General features: G+C 36.2%; 1 protein-coding gene across 4 annotated transcripts in view; it reads left to right on the forward strand.

Annotated features, from left to right (window-relative positions):
* The window catches only part of LOC115439943 (protein phosphatase 1 regulatory subunit 12A), a 95,609-nt gene that overhangs the window by 42,897 nt on the left and 25,892 nt on the right, over nucleotides 1–26,820 (forward strand). For 2 of the 4 annotated variants that reach the window (XM_037443804.1, XM_037443806.1), the window contains 5 exons: nucleotides 411–642; nucleotides 1,759–1,908; nucleotides 4,207–4,342; nucleotides 4,519–4,667; nucleotides 10,428–10,496. In XM_037443804.1, coding sequence (XP_037299701.1) covers nucleotides 411–642; nucleotides 1,759–1,908; nucleotides 4,207–4,342; nucleotides 4,519–4,667; nucleotides 10,428–10,496 — 736 coding nt within the window. The remainder of the gene's footprint in view (nucleotides 1–410; nucleotides 643–1,758; nucleotides 1,909–4,206; nucleotides 4,343–4,518; nucleotides 4,668–10,427; nucleotides 10,497–26,820) is intronic. The other 2 variants (XM_037443807.1, XM_037443808.1) reach the window with 1 other exon arrangement.

Below are 26,820 nucleotides of genomic sequence, written 5' to 3' on the forward strand. Positions count from 1 at the left end.
CCATAGAGATGTAAAAATTAGTAATGCATTAATAATTTGAATACTTAATGGTTGTCAAATATGTTTTTATATTAAATTATTACAAGCCATAAATATTTTGCATCAGTCAGTAACTATTTGTATCAACAGAATTCTCGCTTTCAATCAAACCGTTTTGTTTTATCTTTATGATTTGCGCATACTTTTTTTGGTTATGTCAGATGTCTTAATTTTCCAGTTGTTTTTCTATGGTTTTAGTTAATGGCATGTCTGCGTGTACATTATTGTTAATGCGCATGTCGGTTAGTTTTTGTTTGTTTATAAACGAGCTGAATGTGTTTTATTTTTTTTGCAGAAATAATCCTATGTTCTCGCTTGTTTTGCAGTCATTATTGTACATATCAGAAAATTAATGCTGAACGGTTTCACAGGTCTTTCGTACCGCCAGTGCGGGATGAGGAAAGCGAAACGCAGAGGAAGGCGCACGCGAAACGTGTTCGTGAGACGCGGCGATCCACGCAGGGCGTCACGCTCGACGAGATCAAATCAGCGGAGCAACTGGTGAAGAAGAAGGCTGGGAACGGCACCACCGAGGCCCCAGCGCCGACAGTAACAAAAAAGACAGAGGACACGCCCGCCCCGGCCAGCACGGACAACGGTTCGGTATGTGGACATTTGCATTACGGATATATTGTGTCCCATTTGTAATAACGGGTTTACGGGTGTTCACTGTAATTGGCCCTAGATATGGAACTAATAGGTTATGGTTCTAAGAACTTCTGAAAAGTGTGATCAAATCTTTAAATAATCACAACACAGATATAAACACTAAACAATGGTTCGAGTTTTAATTATATGACAAATAACAAATTTTAAATTGTCGTATTAAAATAATTAATTATACTTAAGAATTGATCACAATTTCATGATACCATATGTGAATATAAAGTAAATAGAAAATAGATATTTTCCCCCTAGACGGTTGCAGCTAAACTTGTAAATACGTTGAGGTTGTATTGTTTTTTGTTACGGATAGACCGCCGTCCGGTCCCGTCATGTTTTGTACTGAATTGATGCGCACGCACAACTAGCAAGGACGATGAATCAATGATGAAAGTAAGAAGTTTCGTAACAAATGTCATTGTCACTAAAGTGACACAAATTATGGGTATTATAAATTTACGAATTATTGATGATATAAACATAATTCTTGAATTTGTAGCCTGTGTATCAATCTTACGTAAGTCGACAAAATTAAGAGCAAAACATTAAATTTATCATTGTTTTCTAATGAGATAACTCTACAGTGATCAATAAAGCTTATATTTATAAATTAAATTGTGGTTGTTTGTGTGCATCTGTTCTTATTAACTACACAGTCATAATATTAAATAATGAAGGTGTGTCGCTCGTGTTAATAATTCATTTAGATGTTCACTTTACATGTTCCATTGTACGACACGTGTTATGTAAATATTATAGTTTTATCACTCAAGTTATATAAAATAGTGAAAGGAGAAATATTACAGTGGAATTATACTCACATTAACTTTTAACTCCTGTTCATAAAATCCACCTATGATACTATTAAATAGCATAAGAATTTTAAAAATTATTGTGTGTATTTTTCTACTGATTACTGATATTTCGAAATCAAAATTCGAAACATTGGATGTTTTTGTACATTATAAGAGGGCATCTGTAGAAGAGAATTTTCTAAGTATTTAGTTATAATACGATGCACCGAAGCGCGTCACGTGATGTGTGCGTGTGACGTAGGCGCGCGGGGCGGGCGGGGCGGGCGGGGCTACCGGCGACGTGACCGTGACGGTCGCGCTCGCGTGCGCCACCGCCACCGCGACCGCCACCATCGCGGCCAACAGCGAGCGACGCCCCTCGTGGCGGCTGCGGCTCGACCCCACTAATAAGGTCCTCATGCCATTCCAACCACACACGGTCAAGCCGGTCTGACAGTCTGTACTTAAGCACTTGTAATTAGATCTTGTATTAGATCCAGGATGTATGTTTTGTACCACTTATATGTCAATTTAAACAATTACGTCAGTATCGCTGGTTACAATCAAACATAATCAAATATATTTAGGTCTAATCAAATAAGAACACACGTAATAACACAACATAAACAATCAAGCGATGAAAACTATTTCGACGTCATAAATAAACATGTCGCGATTTAGAACAGTTTATGTACAACATAAAGCTGTAATTGCCACAGTATATCTCGTTCACACATTGCTAAGGAAACTGACAATATCCGTTTAAATTATACCCAAATTGTATACACATCTCCACACAACATTGTAAGTTAAATAGTTGTAAACACGTTGAGCTCCGACGCATTATTCTCGCCTACATACAATCGTGTCACCAGACATAGACTGACAGACTGGCTTGATCGTGTCACGTGGTCTTAATGTCTTTGGAGAACGCGCATGGTGTGACCAATTAATATTGAACACGAATAAATTTGCTTTATGCTCGTTACTTGCAATTGTATTTCCAATTGTGATTTTGAGATTAATATATTTTCTCTTTTACGAAAATAATATCCTAGCAACCCAATAAAAAGCGTTTGTAAAAAATAAATGCATCATGACCGTACCCTTTCCAGTTATGGTCATCAAATATTATTTACCTCGTGTAATAAAAACATTAAATAAACAGAACAAAACTATATCTTGAAGATGTAGATGAAAACATCTTTCTCTATTTTCAGACCACCATCAAAGTAATGATTCGAATTTGTAATTTTGGCAGTTTACACGCAAAGAGATAGTTTGTCTGCCAAGTTTTAAGATGATGTGCTCATCACTAAACATAAAAGATTACTTTACGTGACATTTTGCATTACTCCCAACTGCGTGCATTTGCACCTTGCAGTCTAAATATAACATTCGTAATTTGTAAAATATCAAAACGTTGCGATGGACTGACCATTCAATATTTAAAAAAAATATTCCGGGAATTGTTGGCGGGAATATGGCCCTGTATATTATTGTGTTTTGAGTCTTATATGTTACTTGCATGGTTTCACCTCATGGGGCTGTATGGACTGGGGTGGTTGTCGGGTATTTTTGTGATGTTTTTGTTTAGTTATCATTGAAATGTTTTTTTTTTTTACTAAATTACTTGGGTACGCCAGCTATTACATCAGTCAATCTAGTAAGCCCCAAGTATTGGTGTTTCGAGTAGTTCTTATCTTAGGTTATGAAATCTGACACTAACGTGTAGTACACGTAGTTTGTCTGTTAAATCAGTGTTTCGTATTTTAGAATAAAATAATATCGTTTTGAAGCTTATTCTTTAAACTAAGACATGCTTTTAGCTGTATGAAGAATTAGAGATAATAAGTGTACCGCTTCTTAAATTTCTGATTTATGTAATGTTATTAAAAATACTAATTTATTGTCGCTAAATTAATAATTTCGTACTGTTGCATGTGAAACGACCCCATAGCCCATCTAAGAGTTCAAGCAAGAATCACTGTTATTACTACGTGATAAATTTTAACAAGCATTCAGCTTGAAATAAAGTAATAATTTGCGTGAAACAAATTTCACTTCATATATTTTCTTTGCAAAATATAAATGATTCCTTGCTTTAAACTTGATACAAGATGTGCTTTAGTATTTGTGCATGGTAGCAGTATTTCATAGTCGTAATTTTATAGTGTTGTAGTATTATTTACTAGATGTGATGGGATAATTCGGGGTAATTTGTATATGTACTTTCTATAGATATATTCTAAGCATATCAACCAATTTGCTAATTCTACTGGCGCGGTTGTAATTGCCCTGGATCAATTAATTCAGAAATTGTAATTACTTTCGGGGTAATTGTACATGGCATGTACAGGCACAGAATTCGGATCACAGAGATACCTAATAGTACAATTAATTACAATGAGGAGAATTGCATTAGATATCATTATGGTTAGCTAATCAATTTTGTATTATGGGGTATATGTAAACGAGTTGATAACATTAATATATGTTCATATCCTTTAAGAACTCTTAAGCATTAAGTTACAAAATATGATTTTGTTGTGCCAGTTTCACACCAGTAATGTCAGTCATAGGTCTGGGGTATCAATTTCATATCGAATATAGGTATAATGACATAAGCTATCATCTTAATAGATGAGGTTTCAACGTTCAATTCTTACGCGAATATAAAGCTAGTGGTATGTCGCGATTGTGTACACAGTTTGAGCTGGAGGACGCGAGTCGCGCCACGCCGCGCGCGGCCGCCGAGGCGACGGTGACGCTGCCGCTGCGCCGCCCGCCGACCGGCTCCAACGCCAACACCACCGCCCTGCCGCCCAAGGAGGACATGCGTGCAGGTATATCATTTAACATTTAACAATGGCTGTTAAATTGTAATGTCAGGAATGTAAGTGGCAACGAGGTGTTGACATACAAGTACTGTTTTTCGGGGGAAATTTTGGATTAGGATTTAGTTTCCGTGTAAGGTCACTATGATCTAGTGACACGTCTGACGGTGTATTTGGCGTGCCAGGTGAAGAGGAGAGGGAACGTGAGAGCAGTTCTGAGAGCAAGTCGTCGAGTAGCGCGTCGCCGGCGAGCACGCAGGCCGCACTCAACGTCATACAGCGCCGGCGCAGGCCCAAGCGGCGCTCCACCGGCGTTGGACATGTTGACATGGACGTAAGTACATTCGTTAGTTTTTATAATATACTAGCGACCCGCCCCGGCTTCGCACGGGTGCAATGCTGATACTAAATACACTACAGAAAAACTGTGAGCGTTGTATATAAAAACATAGCGGCCCGCTCTGGCTTCGCACGGGTATAACATAACAAAATAACAGTATTTCTCCACTATTTAATGGATGTTATTATACATATAAGCCTTCCTCTTGAATCACTCCATCTACTAAAAAAAAATGCATCAAAATCCGTTGCGTAGTTTTAAAGATTTAAAGCATACAAAGGGACATAGGGACAGAGAAAGCGACTTTGTTTTTTACTATGTAGTGATCAGTAAGACACATAGACTTACAGATCACGATTTTATACCAGAAGAGGTAGACAGAAGTGCAACCCACTTTTCGCCACGTATGTTTCGTCCCATGATGTAATAGGGGGTTAGCATATCGCCATTTTGTGTACAAAATTTAGTGTCAAGGTTGATATTTAGAAAATCTCAATAGCACTGCCTGGTCCGGAACCAGTAAAGCCCTGAGATAATATAATAGGAGCTCGTGTTGCTTTTCCATAATTAATGGGATTTCCAATGGCATAAAGTGCCCACGCTTCTTCCAAATCCCTGTTCTTGCATTTTCTTTTAATGCCGGCACGCCCCTCGCCGTCGTTTAGTCACCAATAATCAAGCATAAGTACTAGACACCGAATGGAAAGAGGTTTGACAACTTGCGCAATATTACGGACAACTAAAATGACTGGTTACATGAACCACAAAATCAATTCAAAAAATAATATAAAAAATTTCATACATAAATGCGCGGTTGGACTAGTCTAGTGGTAGTACAGACATTAACTCTTCAAACATCATTTATAACAATTTTAATAAAAAAAAAAACATCCAATTATTGCACATCAAAAGATTTATTTCCGTCGGAGCGGGAGTTTATTTATTATGACTTGCACAAGACAAATTTTGTCGTACATAATATTATTTTGCAAAATGTACTTTTATTTTTGATTACAATCTAATATTAGATTGCGACGTGGACACGATTTGTAATAGCCATCTTTTGATATAAGCTAATGTTAGATATCACTATCAAAATCTCAAGTCACTAGCTTATGATTGCAGCGGAAGTTAGGGGCGTTTATAAAACTCGCGGCAAAGCTGATACCACTAGAACGTCTGATTACACTCTAATATTTAACGATGTATTTTTATACTTAATCGAGAATCTATGATAGTGCTGTAGATAGCTACGAATGACATCACTGTTTTTATTAGAGACGCTTTTTATTGACGGACTTCAGGCCATTAAGTTTGACGTGAGCTATTTGTTTAAGGCTACTCCTCGAGTAAGCGGTCTTGAGTTTGTTCCATACTTAACGTTGCGCAAGTTACGGGCACATGCAAAGATTACAAATATTTTTTTTTAACAAATTTTTAGCAACGTTTTCATTACAACATTCGCGACATATCCTCATTATAAATATATTAAAATAACCAAAGTAAAGATGACATATTGTAGAAATATTATGTTTGATTTTTTTCTATAATATGTATTATAAATTTCAAACAGAAAGCTTCTAAAAATACGGCCAGTGCCGTTTTACTGGGGGTCCGACCTTAATTCCGAGTAGAATGATGTGTGGCGCGCTTCAATTTGCGGCCGTCGGTTGGGCTCGTATTGTGCCGAAAATCGAGTTGCACGGCGTGTCACTCTGATGACCTGAACGGCCAGCGTGACACTTGTTTGATCACAATGTGAATTGATATGAACGCAGTAGAAATGTTGACGCAGAAAATGAATTCAAAACGCGAATGAATGTTTGTAATTTTCGGGATTCCGCTACTGAGCATTTGTAAGAATAATTAATTTAATTTACATTTAATATATATTTTTTATTATGTTTAAAGATATTACAGTTATATTCTTTTCTTTTGAGGAATGCGATTGTTACACGATTAGAGTAGAGTAGGATCAGCATGCCTGTACCGTTTACATGATCCACGCAATACAGTGCCCAATCTTCGACGACAATAGTAATGATATCACACAGATCTCGTTAAATGAAAACGTCGCAACCATTTAATATATTGATAGACATTAATAGATTTGTCCGAAGCGAAACTAAACAAAGCCGAAACATAATCACACTAAAATTAACACCAACACACCTGTTGCATGGTTGTCAACGCACACGACGCGTTCAACTTTCATTGAACCGTTGCGATGCCGGCCACCTTGAATCGTTGCTCTGATACTTTCAAAACATAAACATTCTGAATAATGATTGTTGGACGTATCGAAGGAAATATACACTACAGAATAATTCACACGTGTTTTCTATTTCCAACACCGTGTCAAGGTTTTTCAGAGTGTGTTAGTATTTTAAATGTCTACGCTTGTGGCTTTTCTACATCAATTATTAGGATTATATTAAACGTAAGGATTGTCGAACTGAGGGCGATATTGCAAGTTGTGACTATTCTCAAATATCCGAGTTTTAAATATATTTTTGGATATAAAGATAATATGTTTCCCCCAGTTTAGAGCAAAGAATAAAGGGGGGGGGGGGGTGTATTTTCGACATATCTCTGATGATTATTTCTTGAAAATTATAGTTGTTAATGTAATAATTAGATTTTCAGAGTGGCTTCGTCGTAATTAATTGGGAGATTTTACATAATATTTCTTTAATTATCTTGTGTTTTTAAAGCGAATAATATTTTAGGGGTTTTGTATTGACGACAATTTGTTACACAAAACTAAGAGCAAAAGCTTTCGTATCATAATTATGTCTTTATATAAAATGTAAATTATATAGATTTAAGGCTAGAAACTATAAATTCCAAATCTCACACTCCTACATGAGCGCAATGTGCTTAAAAAAGGGTACAAAATCGTTTCTTCACGTATTAATATATAGATACTATTAGTTCGTTCTAAATTGTGTTATGAAAATAGACTACTAACCATTGAGGTCAACGCACACGGTGTTCGTGTTGGTATCGCATAGCATCGGTTAAAAACATATTTATAATTATTGATGACGCACGGTCGTAGAAAATTGCTTACACTGCATAATAAAACTAGTCGTTGAACTGGTTATCCAAATAAAACTTTAAAATAACAATAGTTAGAGTTTTGATTGGAGTTGTAAAGTTAACGAACTGCTACTGCTGGGCTTCAATTGTCGGTCTAATTATAAACGGCGGTTTCAAATATAGAATATTAATTTAGTTTTGAATTCCTAATAAACTGTTTTGTTGTAATGAAACCCTAGTCGTGCTGTATAAATGTACGCCCAATTATCCAAAGGAATAACGATTTCGGTTCGCTTGTCAAGATATGCGATGCGTTGTGATGCGATCTCGTGATGTGTCGCTTATATTTAAATTCCGAAAACACATTTCTATTATATTATACTCGTACACAACGGTCACGACACATTCTGCGTCCATAAAATACGTCTTTAATGTTCGCATCGAAATCTCCCACATTACCTGTCTTTGCATGCATATGCAGGCCGTTTCGCATACCGACGCGCTTTATGTGTTCCGATAGTAAATGTCGCGTGGAAATAGCGCGTCGTCGGCTGTGAAATGGGTTTATAGATTATCTGAACACGATTGTTCTGTGATTAGAGTCTGTTTCTTTACGAATTGTAAAAGTGATAACTAAAACAAAACCATCTATGTTTAGACTAGCAAGTTTTTGTAGCAGTTAAACAGGGTAATTTTGTCATTACGTTACTAAATGAAACCATTTACTTATCTTGAAAATAACACCTTATAATAAGTTACTCGAGCTGTAGGTGTAAAATAAATATGTATGAGTTTCAAACAAAAAAAATATCCTAACTCTTAAATATATCACACTTTTGGTATGAACCCTTCGAAAAGTAGAGCGGGTTTAGCTGTAAAGCTGTATGTTACGAGATTGGTAATCTTAATAAGTTTGTATGATTATGTACTGTTTTTCAGTATGTTCAGTATGGGGCCCCCCAAAGGTTTCCAGACCACCTTGTTATAAACTTGTTAGTTTTATTGCTATTAATTAATGAATTATGTAGTCCTGATTAATATGAAACCATTCTTTATTCGATAAAAAACGAATAAAATATTAATAATATGTTACATTATTCGACGTTCTGATTCATGAAAAAAGGTTTTTGTTCGTTCACATCTATTTAACATATCTAGAAACACGCGAACATAAATCAGAGGATTTCCATCGATACAATATTTTAAACTATTATTCCGTAGTCACTGACCTTCAAGCCGATAATCCGTGATATATAGAAGTCGCACTAGGCGAATAGCTTGCGATGTACAGTCACCTGTATAGCGTAGCTAAGTGCGCCAACTTCCACGTAAGCAACTGTATCGCCTTATTAAGACAATTATCAATACAACTAAAGATTAAAGCAAGTGATACCGTATAAGTTCCTACTAAAATGAATACAGTGAGCGTATTATAATTTAAACCACTGATTCCCAAAGTGGTCCAGGTGAACGCCCAGGGATCTACAGGAGACTCGACGGGAGTCTACGTCGGCGTGACCAAAAAAAGGGGGGTTCCCAATTTGTAAGGTCGACGAAAATGTATCTTCTTTTATAGTAAAGAACTAAAATTTTGGGTTGACTTCACCTTTCAATTTAGGCAGTAATATTTAAAGAAGCTAGGTTGCTGTTACATGTAAAAACTTACATACTCTCGGGAATATGGTAGAAATTTAGCTGTAGGGCGGCTCACCAGAACCACCAAAATTATGAAAGTAGTCTATTGAAAAAAAGTTCGGGAAGCTCTGGTTTAAATCATTTGCCGAAGGCAAACAATCGTTGAATGCGGCTTATTGTCGTCGGAGCCTACTCTAGGCTAACAGTAAGCCGCAGATGGTTTGTTTATTGATTTTAAAGGCATTATCCTAGCTATTTAGCCAATTGATAGCCGTCTAGCTGGTGTTAAATCTATCCGAGTATTAACAAAAACACTCGAACATTCTCCTAATGTCTCTGTGGCTTAAAGTCAAATATCAACTTAATGTTATTCTATATTATCTATTTTTGGTTCTTAGGTTCATTAATTTACACTACGGTAAGTGCGCAGTGGGGTTTCTACACAGGGAAAGTTCTTTTCAACGGCGTAGTACGGGTGCCACATTTAATTAAATATAAATAGTTTTATTTTCAAGTTTTAAAGTTCTTATTGTTTGGAGATAATAAGTTAAATACTTAATTATAGTGTAGTGCATAAGTGTTTTTCCTTTTCATTATGAACTTCCAATGTTGATGATATTGTTCACCCAAAGAAGGGTAAATAACGTCTAAGATGGCAACATTACGTTGGTGTCTACTGTCTTGTAAGTGGTGCGCGCGACGCTCACTTCGACTTCGAACTTATCTAGAATACAATTGCAGGCGGACGCCCCTTCTGGTTTGTTCCATGGATTCACACGGCGCAGTTATTAAATAAGCGCATTCTGACTTCCCCTCTGACTGTTTATTAAACCGTAATTTGCAGGGGGCTGGCATTTGCATAAAATATATGTAATAATAGTTGTATTCACAACGAACCGTAATAAAAATTCAATAGTTTGGAAAGGATACCTAGATGTCAAATTTATCCTTACAATTATTATTGTCCAGTACCAGATGTTATGATAATAATACCTGTTCTCGCGTGGCCGGTGTTTTTTTTTCTAAATGTTTTGTCTAGAGACTTAACTAATGACGTATTATTTTGTTGTCCATTAGGACATTGTCAACGACCGCGGCGGAGGCGGCGGTGGCGGCGAGGGCGACGGCGACACAGACACTGTACAGGTAAGTGTACTCTACACAGTACGACGCATAACAAAATATTTTCAAGGCACCATCATATTTAGTGTAATAGGGGACCGGCCTGTGTTTGATTTTGTACATTATTTTATATGTAATGGTTAATAATACGAAAAAGAAACCCTCCTGAGAAAACTGCATTGAAATTGGTTAAAAAATGAGCCAGTAATTCATATTTCAAATATTACTATGTGCCGAAGTGGGCGCGAGGTGGGATTTCGCTTCATCCCTTTCTTTCGCACGCGTCGTAATGCCCGATGACGTCACACGTGGGTATTGCGCCTCTTTTCTGTTTCTTGTTACTTACCCCTTCTACCGAAATTGAAAAACTTATAACTTGTTGATTTTTTACCGGATTTAAATAATTCTTTCTGTGTTATAATTTATATAACGTAAATATTTGATAATAATAAAGAACAAAAATGAGTCCGGTCCCCTATTTAATTGGTGATGTTATTTATTGATCACTTAAGTACCTTCAATGAGGGATGACGTTATCAAATACATCTTCTGACTGGTATGTTTTAAAGGAAATCGTACTACGTTTCAGTTTGCGTTTGAATCGTAATATATAAATTTCTATTCTACTCTTTGCTAATTTAATATCTAATGAGGAACGGAAAAAGATATTTGCGCGTGTAGAAAATAAACTATTCATACACGTTGGCTTCATAAATAAACTACAAAGCGTGGGTTGACGTCGCGTTGAGCGTACGGAATGTATTCCAGATTACTGAATTACCTAAATCATTTTAGTTATGACGCTGAAGTTGAATACTGTTCTTAGGTGGTTGAAAGTGTTTACTTAATGGTAGCTCTCAGGTATATGAGGGACCGTCTATGTAGACAGGTTCACCGCTTTGTCTATTTCTCTAAACAGCGGTATACAAACACTCTTATGTGTACAGTTATACTTATTGTTGTTGAGACTAAATATATTGTTTAATAATAATATAATTATTTGCAAACTTTTCTATTATATTCTGTATCTAAAGCTTTTTTCGTATCTATTCGTTAGTTTGACCATGCGGCTTGGGATGATATAACGTTGCCATATATTTTTGTTTTCAAGAAGCGTTAACGATTTTCAAGGTATATCGCCTAAGGCCCCAGGTGCAGTAAAGTCACATTGAAAACAACGTAAATATATAAAATACGCAGCAAATTAATAACAAATCCCACACGTTGTTGCTTCAATAATGTCTAAGTAAATATTTTCCCGCTGCGTCTAGACGGCGCATTAATAACATTGCATCGATTTTTCAATTTTTATACATTACGACGCAGCCCGCCACGGTGTGATTGGATTTTACAAAGGTTTATTACTTGAACGTGTATTGATTCAGCTCGGTGCGGGAACACGCGCCGTCTACGGCAATTCAATTAACTATCCGCGGCCCGCGCTGATTGAACTACAGAGCCTGACGGTACACAGCCGCCGTGGCGCGGTAAACATGACGTGCGGTGCTTTTATGTTAGCTTATTATTGGCTTCCTCTGTCATTGAGATGCATCAGAGTAAATTGAAGTTGCGTTTAATTATAGTTTCCATTAAAATTGCATATTCTGTACGCCCAGTAAACGAAATATAATATGTTTTACGTTAGGGTTTGTCGACGACTCGATTGTAGTAAGAGACAAATAAAGTAAACGACAAGGTTAATTGACATCTCATCGGAAAGGAATGACCATTTTATTTACCAATTCAAAAGTAATATTCGACTAATTCAATTCAAAAGTCTTCTAGTGTCTCTAATATGAATATGTTTCTTACACATGACGTTATTATAACTGACACGGGATCATAATTATTGCCCACATGTTTCCTAAAAGATTCGGCTCTGTTCATTGAAATATTTAAATAGTTAACTATACTCTAGAGTGTAACAGGCTCGTGCCTGACGCGACTTCTCATCGATTAGTTCGTTTGTTTCAACATCATTTTCATATTTTAATGAAATTTGGCATAAACATCTGTTATTTTTTTTTTATCCCGAAGGAAATGTTATGACTATTCTGAGTAAGGTTTAAAACGCAGTCTGAATCGTGACTAAAACCTTGTAAACATATACGTGAAATGATGGAAATATAAATGAGCGAGGTTTTATTTTGGCTTTATTGTGACTGTTTACGTCTTTATGAGATGAAATAATCCAATTTTTTACACCACGACATACATCGTTCGGAATGACAACAGTAATATAAATATAAATATATCACAAATAAGCCGTGTTTGCGAAACGTTTCACCGAATTGCTTCTGTCATGAATATATATAGAAATAAACGTGTATGTATGGACTCCAAAATTGTTGGAGCGATACTAATGATTTTTAGGTTATCTTCAGATTCCCCCAGCGGGCTATCGTATTAGTTTGGTACCGATCACCAGAAGTCATCTGGCTATATATTATAATTAGTACTACCGTACGAAGCCGAGGCGGGTTGTTAGTATAGGAGTAAAAACAACAAAAAAATAAAATACAATATGATCGCACTTCCCCTGTCACGACAGCGCTGAAACGATGTGAAGACAAATGTGATATATAACATAACGTGGGTGAAAAACAATAGTTTGTTTTGATATTTAACGGTCGGTGACCCAACCTGCCCGGAGGACGCGAAAAGAAGTACTCTCCGCTAACTATAATACATGGTTGTTGGCAAAGATTTTTCAAACGTATAAAGTGTACACCTTAGAAATAGCATTCGCCGTGAGTCGATCATCGGCATTCGTCATTCTGGTGGTTTGCATCGAAAATAGAATTCTGGCGCAAAATAATTTCATGGTTCTTGTATTGTGGATTTATGTGGTGATCTGGTGTTTGGCGTTCATAACATATCGACGTGTTTATACCAAACGTTACGGATTAATATTTTAATGTACCTACCTACTACATAAACAGCGTTATATGCAGGTGATTTTCTATAGATTATGTTCGTTTAGAGACAGCATGATAGAAATCTCTGCTCGCCTCGACTAACAATTTCCTGGGCGAATACTCACCGTACTCGAGGACGGGAACTTTGCTAATTTAATTATTATTTAACTGCATTGAACTTGTGTCTGAAAAGTGAATACAGTCCACACTGCACGGCGGCGAAGTGGTTACCATTTAGGATTATATTGAGCAGCCATAGGTTTCATAGGAGGCAGCACGGATTTGTTTTTGTATTTCGTCGTTAAGACTGCTGGTCATGTCACATTTGGGCTACATGTATCTGTTGCCCATTTGTTGTATTTAATAGATTGCTTCGTACAATGTGTTCGTAAATAATTCCACAATAAGTTAGTCAAACAAAATTTCACATCTCAACACATCGAGCTGTTCATCTTTTGTGTACCGATCGTCCTTAATCCCACTAATTAGTGTACGTCTGGAAGGCGTCTGTTTGTTAATACTTTCCCCCACTGAAGCTAGACAAGATCGATACAGCGCTATTTGAAGGGAGTATTACGTACATTTATGTTAAACTCCATAATATACTGTGTTCATAAAACTTTTCCACTGCGCAGCACTAGCGTCTCGGCCACAGGTTCGATAATGCGTATATATCTAGTGCGTTATTTTTTCTTAGCGCATGTTCCTTTGTATCTTGGTGACCAAGTGACCTCCTCCAAAACCCTTAATTTTCTATAAGGACCTGTTAATAGGCATACTCCCAAGAAAGTTTCCTGCAAAAAAATTAAAGGTAAGGTAAGGTTTGCTTTTCTGCTTGTGAACAATAACGTCACACAACACGAGTTACAAAGCGTCGCACATAGTTATCAACGTGTCGCCCTGAGCCAGTTCATCGGCTACATTGTTGTTCACATCGGTGCACAATGCTTGCCGCTGGACAGGAGATAAGATAAACCGATAGCATCCGCCCAGGCTCTTGTATACAATATATTATATATTAGTCGACGGTTCCTACCACTACCTATACATTCTTACTACCATGTATAACTCTTCGTTGTTCAGTATTTTGCGTTACGAGGTTAATGACATTGTACATTAGAAAATTAAAACATTGTTTAGCCTCGATAGGCGTATACAACGTTAGTGACGCAGAATATAGCTTCATCAAAAATTGCACAACGACTTCTCGTAGCACGAGACGCACGTCACTGGTAAACATTTTTCCGTATCGTTGTCCAACCGATGCGTAAAGCTAATTCCGAGTGTCGCATTCGTCCCTAATCCCGATACTAATGATCGTGCGGCGCGGAGCTGTCGCGCGGCGGTGTCGCGGTGTCGAGGTGTCGCGCGTATTTATTGCATCGTTCGGTCGCGTGACACCCGTGTAATTGCTCACACTACGACGTTTTTACAACACCTGTTTGAGTTGTCCGGTAAATCCGCCATTTTGAAAATTGTCGCTGGCGTCATAGATCAGGTGTCGATTGTTGTATTCTGGTAGGCATTTTAGTCAAGTCCGGGATTCATTAAATATTCGATTAGTTTGTGTTGTAAATATGGTATATGTTCTTAGTAATTAAATAAAGTTAGTAAAAAGATGTTATTGACATGAGTGTTTATTTCGGACTAAAAGGGAAGTAACTATGGCAAACAAAATACAATTAGTTCTAAAAATAGAACATATAAAAATAATAAGTCACGACGAAGGTTACAATCTCCAACAGCCGCCCTTAATCGCAGTTGTGACAGAAACAAAACAAATAAAATAATTAAGTTTCTAAACCTAAGTTAACTACACATCGTTTGTGTGCTAGAGGTCCGAGGGCCTTCGTTAGTACATCAGCAGGCATATCGTTACTTTTATATATTCTAACTTAACAATATTATTAGATACCTTTTCCCTAATAAAGTGAAACCTAGTATCTATATGCTTCGTCCTGCTGTGGTGTACAGGATTTCGAACAAGATTAATGGCACTTTGGCTGTCAGAAGCTAAGTTAACTGAACAAAGTATACCTGTTATCTCGTATATAAACCGACGTAAGTAACACGCTTCCTTCGTGGCAGACGCTAATGCCATATATTCTGACTCGGCCGAACTTAACGCAACAGTAGGTTGCTTCTTGGATTCCCATGATACTGGACCTCCACTTAACTTGTAAACATAACCGGTGTATGACCTTCTGTCGATTGGACAGTTTGCCCAGTCTGCGTCACAAAACCCTTTAAAGGTTCTCTATTCTTCCTGTAAACCAATGAATAGTTTAGGGTACCTTTTAGGTATTGCAGAATCCTTTTAGCAGCATTCCAGTGTTCTTTAGTGAAAACACGTATTAAATTGACTTAAATAGCTCGTGGCGTAAGCGATGTCTGGTCGTGTGTTTACCGCTAGATACATGAGTCATCCTATTAAGTTTTGATAAGGATAAGACTCACCGACTTGACCATCCATTCTTTTTTCCATATTCTTTTTAATTAATGGAGTATCCACGGCCTTACATCCTTCATATTAAATTTTTCTAATATAGAAAGAATATAATTTCGCTGGTTCAACCTTATACTCTCGGAATCACTTTCAACTTGTAGTCCCAAATAACATTTCAGTATTCCGAGATCTTTTAATGAAAAATATTTCGACAAATCATTCTTGACAGTGTCAAATGTCAAATCAGAATTAAAGAAGACTATTATGTCATCAACAAAGATTCCTAATATTACAAGTTCTTTACCAAAAGTTTAGTATACACACAAGGTTCGGAAGGAGTTCCTATGAAACCTATTTTAGAAAGCGTTTCATTTAACTTTTATTCCAAGCTCGCGGTGCCTGTTTAAGACCGTAAAGAGATTTCTTCAATAAACAAACTTTGTTTTCTTTACCCTTTTCAATAAAACCAAGAGGTTGCTCCATGAAAACTTCCTCTTCTAAATCTCCGTTAAGGAAAGCTGTATCGACATCTAAGTGCTTCATTCTCAACTTCATATCTGCAGCTATCGCAAACAACGTGCGGAGGGAAGAATGACGAATCACTGGTGCGAACGTCTTCTTGTAGTCTACACTTTCAACTTGATGAAAACCTTTGACGACGAGTCTCGCTTTATACTTGATAATATTACCATAAGCATCCCTTTTAATTTTGTAAATCCATTTACATGGTATAACCTTTTGTTAGGTCTATCTACTAAATTCCATGTATGGAGTTTCCTTAAGGAACTATACTCATCAACCATAGCATGTTGCCACTTATGAGCATCATCGGCATGAGTAGCTTCGTAATATGTCGTAGGTTCATTAGAATCTACCATTGACGTATTGTAAGCTTTATAAAAATTGTTGCTTTTCTATCTCTGGAAGGGTATCTGCGCTCAGGGTGCGATTCCTGTTCCAAATTCGCTGTCACTTCTTCCACACTAGGCAGCCTTAAGTCACTGAGAGACTCTCGCTCTTCCAGAGTCACTGACTCTTTTGCACTTTCTAGATTTACTGGTAAAGTTGCTTCAGCCGCCGGGCTGATATTCTCATCACAGTCATAGAATTGACAGTCATGATCAAACTCAGAATCAATCTGTTTTGCTCATCAAATAACAATATAGATTCTGACTCTGCGACAGACTCAGATTGCTTCTGCTTTAGCGCTGTAAAGCAATTTTCAAAAAAGGTTGCATCTCTGGATATAATAACTTTTCGTGGGTTAGCAGGATCCCTAAAAATATAAGTGCCTGGATTTTCAGAATAACCGACGAAAATTGCTTCCTGTGCCTTGACATCTAATTTCTTCCTGTGACACGAAGGTATATGGACTAGAGCTCTACAACCAAATACTTTTAGATGGCTAAGATCACCTTTTCGTCCATACCATTTGTCATAAGGAATTTGTCCACCTAAGGCTCGATGAGGAGACCTATTCTTAAGGTAAATGGCAACTTGGAATGCATCTTCCCAGAATGCTTTCGGTAGTGAGCTTTCAGCTAGCAACGTTCTTGCCTTTTCTGTAACCGAACGATGGGTGCGTTCCGCTACTCCAACTTGCTGAGGACTATAAGGCGTCGTTGTTTGATGTTCTATACCTTTTGAAGCAAGATAATCAACAAACTCTTTATTCACGAACTCCTTACCTCCATCAGTCCTAATTGCTTTAATTGTTTTATCTAACTGATTTTCAACAAAACATTGAAACACACAAAATATATCTTTGACTTCTGTTTTAGAAGAAATAAAATAAGCAAACACTTTTCGCGTATAATCGTCTACTATTGTCAACATATATCTATTTCCTTGAAAAGAAGTTGTAGACACCGGTCCCATCAAATCCATATGGATCAGTTCCAAAGGGGAAGTAGCCCTATTAAACGCTAACCTTTTGAAAGGTTTTCTTGCTTGTTTACCTTCCACGCAAGCGATACAACTAGTTTTATCTACTCCTGTATACTTTATACCTACCTTGTGATTTTTCAGTTGGTTCATTCCTATACGACACAAATGTCCTAACCTCTTATGCCAAATTTGATAACTATCCTGACAGCCAGAGTGCACATCTTGTGTCAAAATATTATCCGCCACATTCTCGGAAACATTTACAGTACCATCTAAAACGTACAGTCCACCACAGGGCGAGGCATGAGCAACAGATTCACCTGTAAAATTAAAAGTATCAGATTTATAAAAGTTACATCCATTTTATCAAAAACACAAATAAAACCCTTTTCAACAGTTTTATATACAGATAACAAACTAGCTTTCAAATCTGGTATATAAGCAACATCACTAATATTGTTGACCACGTTCTCGGGCGTGTTTATTGAAATATTTCCAATTCCGCAGCACTTAATCTGTTCTCCATTTGCGACAGTAACAGCACCTTGATTCTGTATCGAGATATTCTGAAACCAGTCCCGTCTAGAAGTCATGTGTCTAGTACAACCTGAATCCTGAAAATCCTGAACCTTTGCCATAGTTACTTCCCTTTTAGTCCGAAATAAACACTCATGTCAATAACATCTTTTTACTAACTTTATTTAATTACTAAGAACATATACCATATTTACAACACGTTATCAGCACGAACGCTTAGTTCTTAGTTTTTCACGTTATTTAGTAAAATAAAGTTGTATATATTTTTGTGTGACTAGGAAATAGTAATAGTCTGAAAATGTCACATGAATCTGGAGATGTTTCGAGTGTGAAAATTCCTGCGTCGATCACATCTTTTCCATTTCCTTGTTTGAGGATAAAAGATGGATATCCGACTTGGAAGTTCAAGATGCGAAATTACCTTATCCATGAGGATTTATGGGAAACAATTAGTGGATACCGAGATGGAGACACAACCCCTGCCTCTAGAAAGGTACGCAAAGACGCAAAGGCATTAGCAAAGATATGCTTATCAGTAGAAGGTGCAGCGATAACCCATATAAGATGTGCGAAAACTGCATCTGAGGCATGGACTTGTTTGCAAAAAGCCTTTGAAGATAAGGGAATAGGACGAAGATTATTTTTGGAGCGTAGACTGTACAGGTTGAGTCTATCAGAGTTCAAAAATATTGAACTATATATTAACGCAGTTATGTCAACCGCACAGGATCTTGCGGATATTGATGTAGTCATAGAGGACAAGTCTATTGCTGCAATACTTTTGGGAGGTCTAACTCCAAGGTATGAACCTCTCATTATGGCTTTAGAAAATTGCAATGTAGACGTGACTAAAAGGGAAGTAACTATGGCAAACAAAATACAATTAGTTCTAAAAATAGAACATATAAAAAATAATAAGTCACGACGAAGGTTACAATCTCCAACAGTTTGTGCATAGGGAGAAAATCTTTCTGTCGTTTAATGTTTTATTTTTATATAAATGGCACACCAAATGAAGCAAGTACCAAATAAATTACACTGCCAAATTATCCATATCTATGTATAACTTCGAGTTATTAACAAGATGCAGCAGTGGTTTATAGACAGCCGAGACAATGCGCTGCGGTTGTGGCGGAAATGGAACGGCGACAGTATGCGGTCGGCTGGGGGTTCGGGCGTCCCACTAGGCACGCAATTGACCCGCGGGCTATTGAATTTGCCCGGTGATGGACTTCGCTTTGTGCATGGCAATACCAAATGTGACTAGATGTCTACTCACTCGAGTACAGTTTACATTGACCGTAAAATGACGCTTGCGTATTTGTGTTTGGTGAAGGTGCTATATCTATCTCTATATCTTGGTATACATATTAAAAAAGTATACAAAAGCATCAACTTTTTAAAGTTTTATAAAAATACTTCTTCTTAATATAACGTAGTTTTTTTTTCAGTTATATCAGTTTTATCACAATTATTATTTTTATTGAAATAATTGAATTTCAGACTTATTACTAAGTAAATGTAATAGATCAAAAATTTAATATTATCTTACTCAGTCAGTTCAATAATAATATTTTGAGTAAATTAAGACTGCCTCGGTGGTGTAGCTGTACTGCATGCGCGGTACGATAGCGCTCTGAGGTCCTGGGTTCGAATCCCGGGTCGGGCAAAGTGATATTTCGGTTTTTCTACTTAGTATCAGCCCGGAGTCTGAAATTGTAGCCCAATATGGCGATAGGCTCGCCCCCTATCATATCATGGGACGGAACACACTTGGCGAAAAGTGGGTGCCTTGGTTGCGCCATTGCTTATCCCTTCGGGGATAAATGCGTGATGATGTGTGTGTGTAAGTTAAAAAATCAGATATATACATTCGCGAATATGGGAAATTAAACATTCGTTACATCGCCTTAACACTCCGATATTATTGACCTAGTGTAAGTTATAAACAAATAATTGTTTTCATGTAATCTGATATTTAGTAAATCCGAATTTCAAAATAGTAATTAAAATATTATTTTCTGAATATAAGTATACAAAGTTAAATTTCGTTCATTTCCCGTGAAAGCATTATAAAAGCCATAAGCTATTTCGATACATTTTATCACACATATTGTTCAAAATATAATATTTTCTCATTTTATATCACCATATAAAACCTCAAAACCTTGGAGCAACATTAAAAATCACAAGAAAGATGCGCCGTTTTAATGCCCTCTGCGATTGACGCACGTGAACAATACAGAATGTGTTTCAGGCGGCCATCACGGCTGCCGACGCGCTCTGTGACCAAGGGCTGCCATCTGATGTTTACCGGTCGACGTATCACTCACACCTCTATCAACTGATACCGTGATCACTTTGAGATCCATTATATTCTATACTGCGTTAATAAATTAAATCCGACGTCTAAACTCTACTAAAAATAAAAATAAAAATTATACGCGTTAAGTTATTAAAATTAAAGCAATGTAAACTTCTTACCAATTCGTATTATTTTGTATGCATGTTCCGTAGTTTTTTGGTGTCAGTGTCTAATTCAACAGGAACAAACATAATACGAAAACAATATTATTTTTAATAATTCTTGGGTTCAATTATTTCTATAGAATAATTTAACTCCGAGAGATTTCAGTGGATTGAGCAGTGATTAAGTAAGTGAGAAATGATGTAGGTACCGGTACCGGTACCGGTACCGCACCGTGTCAACCTTATTGCCTATGAACGTATTCTATTTATAGTGGAAAGGTTTATTGCCTGTTTCCTGTCAGCATGCATTTTTAAATAGCCGTTTCGCTAGACATTTTACTGGAATGAGTCAATTTAAAAGCTTTAAAAAAACTGAAAATCTTTACAATTAAAGCTTTGTAATTTGCTTGTTAAAGGGTTTTATTCATAGGTTAGGTTTATTCATAGTTTTGTGTATTAGTATATAGCGTTGATTGAGAATTTAAAACCTCGGAAAACACTTTCGTTTCCCCCATAAATTAGAATAAATAGCTTCTTTAATCTTCTAATACCCAAACCTTACTCCAAGTGTATTTTTCGCTTAATATAAATAAATCAAATTGCAACCTCAAATCCATTGTCCACCGCGATGTTCGCCACCGACCGTCATTTTCAAACAGGGCCACACCACGCTGCCCTGTCATCAGTTGCACAACTCATTAGGCGGGTCCACGCGCCCTTAACGCACACGCGTGGCCTTGCACACGAGCGTATAAATAAACGCCACTTGTCATAACCGCGTGAATCACCGTACGGCCCGTACAGGGGAAATGCGCCAGCGATGACTGCGCCTTCTTCGAGACTCGTTGAAAAAGAAACGAAATGAAGATACTCTGGCAATGAATCATTGTAGGGAAGAGTGCTCTGTGTTTCTTTATAAACATGTGTTGCTTTAAATGATACGTTTACAGCGTATGTATAATGATTTCGAGATGTGCATTAAAGCTATAAATGATGTGTTGTTTTGAAGTTGTTATAGATTTTTTAACCAAAAATATGCCATAAGTTTTCTTTTGCACACGTGACAGAGATCGAAGTTTTGAACATTTAAGGATCTGAGAAACGAGCTTGAGCAGTAAATATTATTATTAGTTCACGTTGTGTTTAGAGTTTATAGTCAAAAGAAAGGATTGAATCGTCAAGTAAAACGATTCAGGCTACAACTTTTTGAAGTAACTGTATATGTAATTTAGTATAACAGATAGCATTATAAACCGTACGAGAATAGATATAATTACGACTACATACTTCACACGTAACTTGTTTAGTTCACAAGAAGTATGTTAAAAGCAGATTTCCAAACAATTCTCTATTCAGTGAAAAACAACAAACGTGTAAGAAAGTGCAAACAATGTACTGGCAATGTTGTTTGAAATTCTGAGAACGGTTTTCTTGTGCCTTATAGCAATGTGAAACGGACGTTTTTCATAATAAACTGGCATTAAGTAGACTATTGTGAGAGTACAATAAAAGGAGGAATCGTTGTGGTTAGTTGTTTTTTATCTTTTTCTACATAAAGCTAAACAGTTTGTTTCTTTCTTTAAACACTGAAGAAACTACCCAACAGATTTTCGATGAAATTTGGTATGGTTATGCTACGATATATAGTTTGACACCCTGGAAAGGACATTTTATATAGGGAAAAAATATAGCAGGCGGAGCCTCAAACAAAAAGTAGTTGTTAATGAGAATGATCGTAATTTAATCTTTTTTGTGATAGATAGTCATTGAACATATAATTTCACTATCATTGTCTTGTATTATTTTTTTAAATGTGTAGAATTGACTATTCGACACATAAAAAAAAAATAAGTTTTATTTCGTTTTGTTTATGAAAATATGTGAATGTTATAATCTGCGTGATATCCGAAACTCATATGAAGAGTGACTATATTTTCTATATACAAAGTATTTATCTTCCTCCTGTATTCGAAGAAAGTGCTTATGAATTCGTAATATGCAAACGCGTCAAATCCTTATGTAACACGATTTTTGGAATTTATCATATTTGTAGGATTCCTCCCACAACCTTAATTCTCAACGTATATCCCAAAGATGATTATACACACGAACCACAACAACAAATTAAGTGGTTTACGGAGATTAATATAACAGCTCATAATATTTGTAATAGCAAATTTGTGAGAAAATTTCCACTTTAAGCTCATCAGGCGTTTCGCGCGTTAGGCGTTGCGCACACAGTCTACCAGTCGCTAACAATTTCCTTAACATGGTTCTGCCAAATGTAATATGAAGACCTTTATTGAGAAGGTGGCATTTATTATTGAGCGTATTGATTAAATATCATTGGCCAAATTATTGATTAATATTAACTTGGAACGAAAGAGAAAGAATTAGCAAATGTATCTACCTGAGACCAATTTATGAATGTTATTTTAATTTAACTATGTAAGTGCGAGATAGCGAATGTTTTACATACCTATAATAGACATGTGCATTAGACGTTATTGTATTATATAAGTATTTTCAGTGTAGGATGTATACGTTGTTGGTGTGTGCTTAATAAATAAAATAAAATGAAACTATTTGTGCTTATAAAAACATAACAGTCGCCGACACAAACTCTTATTCTTTAAATGCGAACGATAAAATGTCGATATAAAATCGAGAGTTTGTGTCATGCCTAAACCTGGCACTTGCCGGTGTCCATCTAAAATTATATCTTACGGCTCTTGAACCGCGCCCGTCATGCAAATAACTAACATCGCGGCCTGTTTGACTTAGAGATAGCATTCGAAAGCCACCCCGCAATCAGGACGGGTGATAACAATTTTGAGCTTGAGATATTGTAAAGAGCATTCATAATAATATGTTTGCAGCGACATCCAGGAATTCTCATTTATGTAAATTCAAATGTGGTGGTTTAAACAAATGCGGTGTCACAATAATTATAAGCCGGCACGTGCCCGTGTTTGTCTAATTTATCACTAAAGTATATTATGAAGATGAAAGAAATATATGATTTCTTATGTTTACGCGAATGTTAGACATTGAAATAAAAACTAAAAACTATTTAAACGGATTTTATCGCGGTTTTATATTATTATTTTCTCCTTTATATTATTATTTGTTTTATTTCAAGAATATATATGGTTAACATAATATCAAACAGGTACAAATTTTATAACTATTCATTCTGTATTTTCTATAAAACATGCTCCATAATGCAATTTGTAATCCCCATGAGCATACAATTGTCTCTTACGAATTAAAACGTTTATAGTGTGATTATAAATAAATTCAAACGGACACACAAAACCGGACACGGTCACTTCAAACATTACAAGGTAATTTATAATTATATTATATAAATCAGCACACTTCCTACTTGCGACACTAACAGCGTCCAGAAAATTTATAAACACAAGAAATTTCGGCGTACAGGCCATTGTTTTAAAAAGCGTTTAATAAATTAAACACCAGAGACAATATTGGCTATAATCCAGGATTTAAAATGTCTAGTAAATCGTCGCCGGGACGTCGGTGATAAGTGGGGCGGTATCATCCACCTAACTCATCTAAACAGCAATTAAAATAAATAAAAACCGCCGAGAAATAACAATAAATGTTGAGTGTATTTTGTTTTAAGAAATGCCTTTGTTCCTATTCCTGTAGACGCAACGGTGGCATTGCTAATTGAGCGAATCTCATTTCCGTTTATTAAAATGTACTGAGCAAATGAAAAATATTTTTCATTATGCTTCATTAAAAGAATAATAATGTAGATATAAATGGCGACGCAAGAGATAAGTAGTTTTTTTTTATTCTAAAGCCAGACGGCGTCTGTTGAGAAAGGAATTAGTCTGTATTACGTCGGGACTTGTTTGATGTCATGATAAACTTCAACCTTGTTCCACAGTAATAAATTATAATATTAAATGGTACCAATAGTGATATTAGTAATTAGGATGGTGTATTCTGTATAAGTTAAGCATTCTTTAAAATAAATGTACAGTAATTAATTTCAGTTGGCTCAAATTACGTTTATATTTATTTCGCTTCATGTAATTTGGTCATAATTGATGGCCGAATAACGTTTGACTGGTAAAAATATGTTCAATATACGTCTTGTCACGCGTAGTTCCTCTGACGCATAACACCAACATAAAATGAAAAACCAAGGACGAGTTCAAGAGAACATTATTCAAATGTAAGCTCGATTCATACGCATGTGTATATTCTATTTGAATTTCGAGCATAGTTGGTTTGATGGATTGCGGTGATTTTAGATATTTGGCATGAGAAAGGCTCCGTTGCATTATTGGAATGGTAATAGCAGAAGAAACAATAAAGTGAAATGGAAATGGCTAATATATAGTAGTATTGGCGCGGTAATGAACTAAGCGTTATTAAATGTTAACTAATTGCTTATAGGAGTACAGAAAGTGGATGACATCAGGTTCACACTGTATTGAACAAAGAAAATGTTTTGCCCTGAAATATTAAAAGGAGTCTTGAGTTTATTTTGTTCTTACGGTTTCGAGTTTAGACTATCACTTTTGTCATACGCGCCGTGATTTTTCAAAAGTTTAACACGTCTTCTGGCTGACACACTTTTAAATAATATAAAAAGAAATGATTACATGGAGCAAGCCTATTAATGTAATACGACAATATAATTGCTACGTCAGCGGAAGCTGAAAACTGTCATATGGAAGAGACAAGCGCGTCCGCGTCGTAAATTTACATTATTTTATACGATATTAAAATTGCGAAATAATATAGTGGTGTTATTTTAGTTTTACATCCGAGATTGACGTAATATATTTGCCTGATCATTAATGTAACTCATCTTTCATTGTGCATTGAGCGTGTGAGGAAGTGGGTTCGATTTTTTTATTTTACGTGTTGGTATGATTTACAAAGTCGACATATGGATACGACGGTTGAGCAGTGTTTATATTATTACTCTTAATGTACTGGACGATTACTCTATATTCATGAAATATTAATAGATAATACTCAACATCTTTATCAGTTAAAATGTGAATGTAATTCACTGTTCAAATAGGTTTTTCAACAAAAAACTAAAACGAACCACTAAAAATCCGGGCCGGTCATTAATTAGCCGAAACTGTCGATCACTCCAGACAAAATGTGACGGCTCCGTCCGCGCCCTGATTCTAGGTTATACACCCTAACAAACAAGACCTGTCGCACATCAAAGACGAAATCTAATTTTATGTGATGAAAGTCATATTCTACGTCGTACATACATCGTCGCCTAAGTAACAACTCGTCTATTTTAGTTAGTTTCAATGTAGTATCGATGGCATGACGGTTTTGTGATATTTTTTAGGTTTCTTGGCATATTTCAAAGGGATGTAGAATTTTGTTATTGGTTAGTTTTACTACCGTTTTGAAGAAAATCGAACACCCATGTTCGTGTGTTCAAATTATTTTATGCATGTGTCGAACATTCATATTACTGGCACATGATACTTTGTTAGATAAAATTTCTCTCGTTTATCTAAAACTGCCCTTCAAAAAGGAAACTTAAATAAACGGTTAATAATAAGCACGTGACTGTTAACTGCATTATTCATTTCCGATTCAGTACACGCTGTTATATTTCGAGCTGATGTCAAAACATGAAAGACGCATGTCTAAATAAAGATCATTCAGTTTCCACAGCGATCTAAATCTGTCTCAAACATGATAGATGTTAAAACCATCGCCGCTTCACACACGGATAACACCTACACGAAACTATGGTTAGCTTGTTGCGTATATTTCACACGATTTAGTTAGTAATATTATGACCTGTTATTATATTTTAATGTACTTTGTGTTGATTAATTAGGACTGCATAGGTATTGTCATGTTAGTGACAATAGTTCTGAAGAGCATATACTGCTGATATCTTTGCGCCCCTGCCGTTCATTTAATTTGCCTCACGAATAATTCTATTATTCCGAATATATTTGAAATTAAGTTGGAGCTACTGTAAAATTGTTTTCTCGTATCGGCGCTCGGTACGGGAAGACCATGAAACCCGGCGAGGTAAAACAAATCAAACTCAAATACAAGA

This window comes from Manduca sexta, chromosome 27, assembly GCF_014839805.1.
Source record: "Manduca sexta isolate Smith_Timp_Sample1 chromosome 27, JHU_Msex_v1.0, whole genome shotgun sequence".
In the NCBI taxonomy this organism is placed as follows: domain Eukaryota; kingdom Metazoa; phylum Arthropoda; class Insecta; order Lepidoptera; family Sphingidae; genus Manduca; species Manduca sexta.